This window comes from Enhydra lutris, unplaced genomic scaffold, assembly GCF_002288905.1.
Source record: "Enhydra lutris kenyoni isolate GAN:26980312 unplaced genomic scaffold, ASM228890v2 scaffoldscaffold13, whole genome shotgun sequence".
Lineage (NCBI taxonomy): Eukaryota > Metazoa > Chordata > Mammalia > Carnivora > Mustelidae > Enhydra > Enhydra lutris.
The window spans coordinates 52,130,197-52,140,526 of record NW_019154097.1 but is presented as its reverse complement, the minus strand read 5'-3'; the positions used below and the strand labels follow the sequence as shown (position 1 = coordinate 52,140,526).

At 60.8% G+C, this 10,330-nt stretch overlaps 1 protein-coding gene across 1 annotated transcript; it reads right to left on the bottom strand.

Moving 5' to 3' along the window:
* Nucleotides 1-3,425, bottom strand: LOC111145734 (actin beta). Its single transcript, XM_022500897.1, has 6 exons — nucleotides 3,352-3,425; nucleotides 2,486-2,614; nucleotides 2,083-2,322; nucleotides 1,193-1,631; nucleotides 917-1,098; nucleotides 1-781 (listed from the first exon to the last, which is right to left on the bottom strand). Exons 2-6 carry the CDS (start codon nucleotides 2,606-2,608, stop codon nucleotides 638-640), a joined length of 1,128 nt encoding a protein of 375 aa, XP_022356605.1. The 5' UTR covers nucleotides 2,609-2,614; nucleotides 3,352-3,425; the 3' UTR covers nucleotides 1-637.
* Between the last annotated feature and the right edge of the window lie 6,905 nt (nucleotides 3,426-10,330).

The following is a 10,330-nucleotide window of genomic DNA, read 5'->3' as shown; positions in this document are numbered from 1 at the left end:
TTTCTTTAAGGTGTGCACACTTTATTGAACTGGTCTTGTCAGTGTACAGGGAAGCCCCTGGCTGCCTCGTGCCTCAACCCCACTCCCAAGGGTACCAAAAAGCCTTCATGAATCTTGAATTGGAGGGGACCAAAAAGGGGGAAGCCATGATGGCAGACCATTCAAAATAAAACAAAAAGAATAGGTATTAAGGCGAAGATTAAAAAAAAATTTGGACTACATAATTTACACAAAAGCAATTTTATCACCCTCCCATGTGGCCTCGGGCGAGGACTGCCCCTTCTCAGAGAGAAATGGGAGTGGCTTTTGGGAAGGCAAGGGACTTCCTGTAACAATGCATCTCACGATATTTGGAATGACTATCAAAAAAAAAAACAAACAAAAAAAATGTACAAAGTCCTGGGCCACATTGTAGAACTTTGGGGATGCTCGCTCCGACCAACTGCTGTCACCTTCACCGTTCCAGTTTTTAAATCCTGAGTCAAGCGCCAAAAAAAAACTGGGAAAAAAATGAAAAAATTCAAAAACAATAATAAAAAAAATAAAACAAATAAAGCCATGCCAATCTCATGTCGTTTTCTGCGCAGGTTAAGGTTTTGTCAAGAAAGGGTGTAACGCAACTAAAGTAACAGTCCGCCTAGAAGCATTTGCGGTGGACGATGGAGGGGCCGGACTCATCGTACTCCTGCTTGCTGATCCACATCTGCTGGAAGGTGGACAGCGAGGCCAGGATGGAACCCCCGATCCACACGGAGTACTTGCGCTCAGGGGGGGCGATGATCTGCGGGAGGAAGGGGACAAGTTAGCAGGAGGGATCCAGTGGACCGTAGCCCAGGAGGAGGTCTGGGCACGCCCACAGGAGCCCCACCCACCGTCAACCCAAGGGGGGCCGGGCCCAGGCCAGCCAAGTGCCCACCTTGATCTTCATCGTGCTGGGTGCCAGGGCGGTGATCTCCTTCTGCATCCGGTCAGCAATGCCGGGGTACATGGTGGTCCCGCCGGAGAGCACCGTGTTGGCGTAGAGGTCCTTGCGGATGTCGACGTCACACTTCATGATGGAGTTGAAGGTAGTTTCGTGGATGCCGCAGGATTCCATGCCTGAGAGAAAACACGCCAGACTTGGCTTCCGGGAGCGCCCATGAGGGTGACCCTCTGAGGCCAAGGGCAAGAAAGGCAGGCAGGGCTCACTTACCCAGGAAGGAAGGCTGGAAGAGCGCCTCTGGGCAGCGGAACCGCTCGTTGCCGATGGTGATGACCTGCCCGTCGGGCAGCTCATAGCTCTTCTCCAGGGAGGAGCTGGAGGCCGCAGTGGCCATCTCCTGCTCGAAGTCCAGGGCCACATAACACAGCTTCTCCTTGATGTCACGCACGATTTCCCGCTCGGCAGTGGTGGTGAAGCTGTAGCCACGCTCCGTAAGGATCTTCATGAGGTAGTCCGTCAGGTCCCGGCCAGCCAGGTCCAGACGCAGGATGGCGTGGGGCAGGGCGTACCCCTCGTAGATGGGCACAGTGTGGGTGACCCCGTCTCCGGAGTCCATCACGATGCCAGTGGTGCGGCCAGAGGCATACAGGGACAGCACAGCCTGGATGGCCACGTACATGGCTGGGGTGTTGAAGGTCTCGAACATGATCTGTAGAGAGAAGAAACCAGGTGATGCCCAGGAAACCACCACAAGGGGGTCAGGCTAGACTAGGGACATGCAGAAAAGTGCAAGGAACACAGCTCAATGTGCTGGGGATCCCGGGATGGGGATTCACTTCAGACCTATTGTGCACCTACTGAATACACACTCCAAGGCCACTCGACACCAGCCTCATCGGCTTGGTCACACCAGCCAGTGTTAGTAGTACCTACAACCCATAGCATTTTATAACCTCAAACGCCTGATCAGAAAGGCAAACACAAGAAAGAATCCATCTGGGGAAAAAGCGAATAGAACCTGCAGAGTTCCAAAGGAGACTCAGGTCAGAGAAGAAAGTCCTAGGAGAATGGCAGAAGAAAGAACACGTGAGACAGGGCGTGGCACAGAAAGGTAAGAAAGGATGGGGTGGCCGCCCACGGAAGGCCAGTGGGCCACTGACCTGGGTCATCTTCTCACGGTTGGCCTTGGGGTTCAGGGGGGCCTCGGTCAGCAGCACAGGGTGCTCCTCGGGGGCCACACGCAGCTCATTGTAGAAAGTGTGGTGCCAGATCTTCTCCATGTCGTCCCAGTTGGTGACGATACCGTGCTCGATGGGGTACTTCAGGGTCAGGATGCCCCTCTTGCTCTGGGCCTCGTCCCCCACATAGGAGTCCTTCTGGCCCATGCCCACCATCACACCCTGCGGAGGGAGGAACGGGGCGCCCTGAGCACGCGCCTGGAGGCACCGACCGCCACCCCGAAAGCCAAAGACCAGGCCCTCCCCCGCGAGGGACCCTGCTCCCCGGGAGGAGAGGCTCCACCTACGCCCCCCACCCAGATCAGAGCCAAGGCCGGCGCCCTACCTGGTGCCGTGGGCGCCCCACGATGGAAGGGAAGACGGCCCGGGGGGCGTCGTCGCCTGCGAAGCCGGCTTTGCACATGCCGGAGCCGTTGTCGACCACGAGCGCAGCGATATCGTCATCCATGGCGAACTGCGGAGGGAGTCGGGCCTTGAGCCGGGGGTCGGGTGGGGCCGCCCCCGCCCAGCCCACTTCCGGCGCGCCGCGGCCTAGAGCCGCCAGGGGGCGCCGGCGCGCGCCCACATTGGGAACAAAGGCGGCCGGGCCGGCAGTGTTATTACCATAAAAGGCAAACGCTGGTTGGAGGCGGCCCCGCGGCGCGCGGCAGGAAGCCAGGCCCCCGCCCCCTCCCCACCCGGGGCTGGCTCCGCCCCCGCCTCGTTCAAATAAGCGCCGGCTGGACTGGCGCGCGGCGGCCACGCCCGCGGGAGCCGGCGGCGCGGGGAGGAAGTGCGCGCAGGCGCCCCTGCGCCGCGGCGACCCCACCCCTTCCGGCCGGCCGCACCGCCCTCACCCCGGCCGCGGCTCCCGGCCCATGCGCGCACGCGCACGCGCAGCCCTGGCCCCAGCCCCCACCCGGCCGGCGGACCCGCCGCGCCCACCCACCCACCCTGCCACCCAGCCGCCTGAGCCAGCGAGGCGCCGGCTCGGACAAAGACCCGCGGCCGCCTCAGCGTAGATCGCAGCACGCCGTGGGCGCGCAGTGCGAGCGCAGTCCCGGCCTGAGTGAGGGGGGAGCGCGAGCCCCGCTGCCTGTCCCCGGCGGCTCTCTCCCGGGGCCGAGGCCAGAGGCCGAGAGGCCACCCGGCCGCCCGCCCGGAGGAGGTGCCGCGGGGCCACAGCGAGCCCCGGCCGGCCCGGGAACCTACCTGGGGGTGGTGTAAACCGGCGGCGGCAGCGGCGGAGCGGCGAGGGCGAGGGGCCTGTGCTCGCGGGGTGGACGCGGTCTCGGCGGTGGCTGCGCGTCGCGCCACCGGGTTTTATAGGGCGCCGCCGCGGCCGCTCGAGCCATAAAAGGCAACTTTCGGAACGGCGCGCGCTGATTGGCCCCGCGCCGCTCACTCACCGGCCTCGCCGCACAGTGCAGCATTTTTTTACCCCCTCTCCCCTCCTTTTGCAAAAAAAAAAAAAAAAAAAAGGAGAGAGAGAGAAAACGAGCCGGGCTGGGAGAGAGCGAGAGCGAGATTGAGGAAGAGGAGGAGGGAGAGAGTTTTGGTGTTGGCAGCCCTTGGGTGCTGGGCCCGTGGGCCGCCGCCCCTCTCGGCAATGCCTGATCTGGCCCCTCTCGTGTTCTCCACCCCGGGACCCCCTGCGTCACATGAGCAGTGAGCGCCCCGGTGGGCAACGGTCAGCATGGATGCGAGGGTCCTCGGTTTCTGTGGGTGCATGCTTAAGGAGCAATTGCAGGGGAAGCATTGATCCACAATAACTCCACTGCCTAGAAAGCCTGGATTGGGGACAGGGGGTGGGGGCCTTCGGCTGGGGGTGCTTAGCTTGCTAAGTGAGGGGCATTACTACTCAGACACCTGGGGCTGAGGGGTATGGTGTACTGAGGGGGAGTCAGGGGGCTTGTGGCCACTTAACAGGGTTCTCAGGCCTTAGAGGCAGGACAAGCATCTGGAGCAAGTGGCTAGAAGTTCCCCGTGAAGAGGGCTCCAAGCCTCCCCAGCTGCAGGCCCGCACAGAGGTGGGCTCTGTAGAGCAGAGAAACTGTTCCCATGGCACCAAGAGCTGCCTGGTCACACCCAGCGGATCCCGGCCTGAGCCCTTCACCCGTGAGCCAGGCATCTGCTGGGCGAAGGCAAGTAGGGCTGCTCAGCGCAGCTCTGGGACCTGGGGCGCACCATCCATCGTCTGTCATGGGCGGCTGCAGCTGAACTTCTGTGCTGGACCATCTGGAGCCTGCCAAGGACCCCTAATGCCCCAGAGATGAGTTAGCTTGAGGGGGTGTGGGGTGGCACAGACAGTAGCCAAAGACCCACTGTCGTCAGAGGAGACCCTCTCCTTGTCACCCTTTCCTGCCCTGGGTCTGTCCACCAAACATTGGGCAAGATCTGGGTATCTGGGAGTGTTCTGGGTGGTTCCCTGCTCTAAGAACGGCCAGTTTGGCAGGCAGAGCTGGTACCCAGATGGTGACCATGGGTGGCCAAAGACGATTGGTGTGTGGCTGACAGAAGCCCCGGGGGACCACAGAGGGATGTCTGGTTCAGCCTAGAGGGCCATGCACCTTCTTGGAGGTAGTGGCAGGAAGCTGAATTTTCACACAGAAAACGGAAAGGGTGGTCTTGGTAGGGGCGCAGGCCTGTAACCACTGGGATCTGTCTCTGGGCACCCTAGGGCTTTGCCGCACGTAGTAGGGCGTCATAAGCTGTGTGTGTGGAAACCAGTGACCCCTCCGTCCATATATGGATGTACAGCCTGGTCCTGCCCACCACGGGTGGCTGGTAGCAGGGCACTCTGGAGAGGCCATAACTGGCAGGGAGGGGTGACCATGCCCCAGCGCATAGCAGAACCCTCAGGCTCAGAGCCCCACGCCAGCACCCCTAGATCACTGCCAAGAGGTTCGCTGCCTGCAGCTCTCCCATCTCGGCTCCAGGCTTGGGGGAATGTTCCCCGCCTGTCCACTCCCTGCCTCCTGGGGAATGCCCTATCCCTGGCCTTGTATCTCAGTCACGGGCATCTGGCCAGCCCTGCAATTCGGGGGCTGGGGAGCGACCCTCTTTTTGCCTGTGGGTGAGGGTTGCTTGTAGCTGCTCCCTGAGTCTGGAGGGGTGCTGGGCAGGCTGGGACTAGGGCCTCAGGGCCGGGGACGGGAGGCCCTAGGTGCTGCCACCTCACATCTTCTCCAGCAGGGATGGGCTAAGGGGCAGGGGCACCAGCCCAACATAACCTCAGACTGGAACACTACTGGCCCTAGGCCTACAGCAGCCATTTCCTGGAGCTCTCCTAGGCATCCCTCAAGGCCCATCTCGGAAGACCCCTCTGTGGGGGAGCCGTTTGGCATCTGCACCCTACACCGCCCTCCCACTTAAGACCTTCACAGCTTGGCCTCCCCCTCCAGACTGGGAGCCCCGGCACCCACCTCCTCCCACCGCACCCTCCTGGGGGCTCTGTGCTGATGAATGAACAAATGTCTCCCAGGGTATCCTCAGCCCTCGGAAAGGACACTGGGAAGACAGAGGATTGGGAGGGGGGTGGGCCTCGAGCCTAGGGGGAGGGGCGGAGAAAAAGAGGAAGTGGAGCCTGTGGGAGGAAGTGGGAGGAGACGATTGGGAGAGGAAGTGAACAGGTTCTTCGCTGGGGAACTTTGCAGAGAGATTTCCGAGCTGTCACCCAGCCCGCACACGGACCCCCGAGCCTTAGCCTGGCTCACCCAATGGCACTTCACCTGCTCTCTGGGGCTTTTTTATCCATGTGGTTCCCCCCACCCTGCAAGGCGTCCAAGCAGGGGACACTTAACAGTCCTCAAGGACGACTCCTCTCTACAGAAACTTGACCTGTGGCTTCTGGACTGTTGGCTCCAGGAGGGTGGAGAAGCCACACACTGAGCAGGTGCTCTGTGAAGGCTCACGGATGAACGAAGGCACGAAACACTCTAGCAAACACACGTCCTTTTTACAGATGAGGAAACGGAGGCAGGACTGGAGTCCAACACGAAGGACACTAGGCTCAGGGTCCTGGGGAGTTTCACGCTGCCCCTCCCTGGTAAAGTGTCCCCTGGAGTATGCCCAGGGACTGGGTCCAAAGGCTGTTCCAGAGTTTGAGTTCTTGGGTCCCACTTCCCTTATCTCCTGGGCTTATCTCCTGGGGTCCAGAGAGAATAGCCACCAGCCTATGGTCACACAGCCATGGCTCCTGAGGCCCCAAGCCTGCCGTCTGTTCCACCATTTCCCCCTGCCGTCCTCCCCTGCTCCCAGGACATTCTCAAAAGGATATTCTGGACCTCAGGATTTCTGAGGGACTGGGCTTGGGTTTCCTGTGCCCCCTGCCCAACTTTTCCTATGCCTCCGGGTCAGCTCGTTGGGATGCCCCCTCCAGGAAGCCTGCTGTGATTTCCTCCTTCTGCTCTCAACCCAGCTGGGATCACATAGCAAGGGCACAGCCAGGAGCCAAACCTCAGGGATCACGCTGCTCTCCCGTCCAACACACCAGCACCAACCAGCCAGGTGCTTCCAGAGTGGGACGGCACTAGGCACTGTTTTCAGCAACACCCTGTGGAAAGCAGGTGCGATCCCGGAGACAGACCTTAAATGAGAGAGTGACAGAGAACTCGCTCTGCCACCTACGGAAGAAAACAGCAGGTTTCCTCAGGAAGGAGGGAGCTCCTTAAAGGGCAGTCAGAGACACCCCCCCACGCGGCCCCCCAACACCACTGCAGGAGCCAAGCAACCAGCTGAAGGGGCCCCCCCTTCGGAGGAGGCAGGAAGGCCGGGCTGGGCCCTGTGTGCTCTCCTGGGCAGGAGCCAGGGCCTCAGTCCCCACCCAGGCCTGGCCTCTGGCCAGAGTCTCCCAGGGCCTCAGCCGGCCCCAGGCTACCCTGCTCACCGAAAGTTATCCCCCCAAGGGGAATCCCCACCCTGGAGAAGCTGGGAACTTTCTGATACTTCTTGGGAGAGTTTTAAAAAATCCTTAAAAACTACCCATCTCTCTTTCTGTGCCCCAGGGCACTCCTGGGAAGTTCCCAGCCTTGCTTACTTGAACTTGATTGAATTTTCAGAAATAGAAAACAAGGTTCCCTGGGTTCCCCCACCCCTTCTACATGCACCAGCTGAGCCCATTCTTCTTGGCCCAGACCAGCTTCTGGGAGGGCTTGCTGTCCCCATTCCGCAGAGCAGAACCCCAGGTGACCCAAACAGACCCCGAGTGCTGACAGGGAGCCGGACCCTCGGACCCTCCCAGGCAAACTAGGGCAGGGAGGCGGCGGGGGGGGGGGGGGGGACAGGACGGGAGGCTGAGGCCAGCCTCCCCCGCAATTGCCCTGGCAGGGTCTCGTAGCCCACTCATCACCACAACTCGCCTGGAGCAGCTGGTGACTTGCCCAAAGCCACCTAGACGCCAAGGTGACCTTTGGACACCAGGTCCTTTCATTCTGCAGACCAGGGCCTGAGAAGCCAGGTGACACAGGCTGGATCAAGCCTGGTGGGGTCAGCGGCAACTTCAAGGCCTCCTGCCGGGACCCCCTGGGGTGTGGGCAGACAAACCCAGTGGGAATCACAGGACCAGGAGGTACCGCACACACTGTGCCCCTTAGGCCTCTGTCCCTGATTTGTGAAAGAAGGCAGGGGGGCAGCTGGCCCGCAGGGTGCCCCGAGCGGTCAGTGACATGGGGTCTGCAGTCCCAGCTCCGGGGCCAAGCCCCCAGAGATCTGCTCAGAGGCTCAACCCCCTTCCTGGCTGGGTGGTCTTCTCCCTGCTACTCTTCTGCCTACTCCAGGGGCCTAGAATGCCTGAGGAGTTGGACAGAGGGAGGGGTGCCCCTCCTGGAGGGCCCCGGGGAAGTGAAAGGGGAACGTAGAAGGGGGAAGGGGGTGTTGGAAAGTGCGGGCGGGCGGGGCACACTGACTCAGAGGCCAGGCTCACACACCTCAGGGCTAAACCTGGCCTCCCCAGTCCCCGAGAGTCCCCGCGGGCCTGCTCTGACCAGAGCTAAGCCTGAGTCATGACCCAGAAATTTCACCTCACCCCTGCCAGCCTAGCCGGAATCTCCCCATTTCTCAGACTCACAAACTGAGACCAGCGGCCACGGGGCTTGGTCTTGCCGTTCACCGCACACCGTGGCGCGACCACCACCCTGCCTGCTGGTGGGCAACGGCCAAACCTGGGTCTGTGGCTGTGCTCAGCATCCCTGCCTGGCCGTGGGGCACCTCCACAGGGCTCCACGCGGGGCACTCCATGGCTGGCGCTGCTCCTCCAGCCGCGGGGCCTGGGGCCTGTCCAAGTGGAAACCCGATCGGTCATGGCCACGGTAGCTGCGTCACCAGCCCCTGCCCAGCCAGAAATCTCGGCTGCTGCTGGGCTGGCCAGCAACCTGAGCCGACTCTGCGGTTGGGCTTCCTGATGGCTCCCCTTGCTTGGCCCTGTGCCGACTGCTGGGGGACGCGGGGGTGGGGGGGTATCCCTGGCCTGCCCTGTCCCCTGGGGATGTGGTCCTGATTGGATGAGGTTGGTCCTGGTCTAACCCAGAGAAGGGACAGAAGTCCTGGGCTTTGGTTGGATGGATCGGACAGAGAAGAGGTTTCCCCAGTGGACTGACCTCCGTTGGGGGTCGGTGGTGGCAGCCAGGGCCCTCCTTCCCCTCATTTCCGGGGTCCCAAGAGAATCATTTGGGCTATCTAAGGACGTCACCTGGACTGCTGAGACCCCCAGCATGGGGGATGACAGTGGGGAGGGGAGCTGGCACCAGGTGTGCTCACAGCTGTGACCCAGGACCTGTGGTGAGGAAGTTGCAGGGTCGGTCCGGGCCCTGGTAAGATTCAGGGATAAACCCACCACGCCCGGGGCTGGAAGGGCACGTGCAATCCCCTCTTAGCGAAGCCAGGGTGAAGAGGGCCCCAGAGCAGGTGGGGTACCCCAGGAAGTAGCGCCCTGCCCCCTCCAGGAGGCCCCATGGAATAGTGAGCTCAGCACACTGTCTTTGGGGGACCCCAGTCTTTCCTTCTTCGAACCACACTGAGGCTCCACACTAAGATTCTGCTCTGTTGCTCGCCCACTGGATGTCCTCGGGAAAGTGACTCAGCATCTCTGAGCCCACCAGGGTCCGAAAGACCATGTGTGGACGGCACTGTCTGGGTGGGCCTTCTGGGCCTTTCAGCAGCTTGTCACAGACTCTCAAAGCTGGCCACAACCCAGCTCCTTAAGAAAAGAGAAAACAAGGCCCAGAGATGGGCAGAGCTGGCCCAGAGGCACACAGCCCGTGTGGCAAGCCAGAGCCCAGGCCTGGAAGGCTGGGGGTATGCAGTTTGTGTGCCACTGGAGGGCCAAGTGGATCCGTCTGGAAGGATGAGAGATGCTGCTCCCCACGGCCAAAGGGACCTGAGCAGGCCCTAGCTGCATGGACAGTTCCTGCGGCCACTTGGGGCCTGTCTCCCCAGGAAGGAAGCTACATGCTCAGGCCTGGCCTTCCCCACCTGGCCAAACCCAGTCCTGCCCGAAGCCTCATTCCGTTTCCCTCTCAGAGCATGTGAACTTCAGGTCCCTCAAAGCGTCTGGCTCAGGAGGGAATGGGGCTCCCCTTGTCCCCCCCTACTTGCCCTGGGGTCCCCTCTCTGTAGGCTGGTGCATCGCGGTGCCCAGCACCCAGCAGGCATCAAGACTGCAGAAGTAGGGGTGCCTGGGTGGCTCAGTGGGTAAAGCCTCTGCCTTCGGCTCAGGTCATGATCTCAGGGTCCTGGGATCGAGTCCCACATCGGGCTCTCTGCTCAGCGGGGAGCCTGCCTCCTCCTCCTGTCTCTCTCTGCCTGCCTCTCTGCCTACTTGTGATCTGTCAAGTAAATAAAAAAAAAAAAATCTTAAAAAAAAAGAAAAGAAAAGAAAATACACTGAGATTAAAAGAAAAAAAGGGGGGGCACCTGGGTGGCTCAGTGGGTTAAAGCCTCTGCCTTCGGCTCAGGTCATGATCCCAGGGTCCTGGGATCAAGCCCCACATCGGGCTCTCTGCTCAGCGGGGAGCCTGCTTCCTCCTCTCTCTCTCTGCCTGCCTCTCTGCCTACTTGTGATCTCTGTCTGTCAAATAAATAAATAAAAATCTTAAAAAAAAAAAAAGCCCCTTTCTGCCTGTCCCCCTCCGCACCCCCCAGCATGTGTGTAACATGTGTGAATTCACAAGAAAAATCAATGTCTCTCACTGGT

Coding starts and splice junctions, on each gene's coding strand:
- LOC111145734 (XM_022500897.1), bottom strand. CDS start 2,608: ATGGATGACGATATCGCTGCGCTCGTGGTCGACAACGGCTCCGGCATG. Junction 1,632..2,082: donor ACCGTGAGAAGATGACCCAG/GTCAGTGGCCCA, acceptor TTCTCTCTACAG/ATCATGTTCGAGACCTTCAA. Junction 1,099..1,192: donor CTTCCAGCCTTCCTTCCTGG/GTAAGTGAGCCC, acceptor GTTTTCTCTCAG/GCATGGAATCCTGCGGCATC.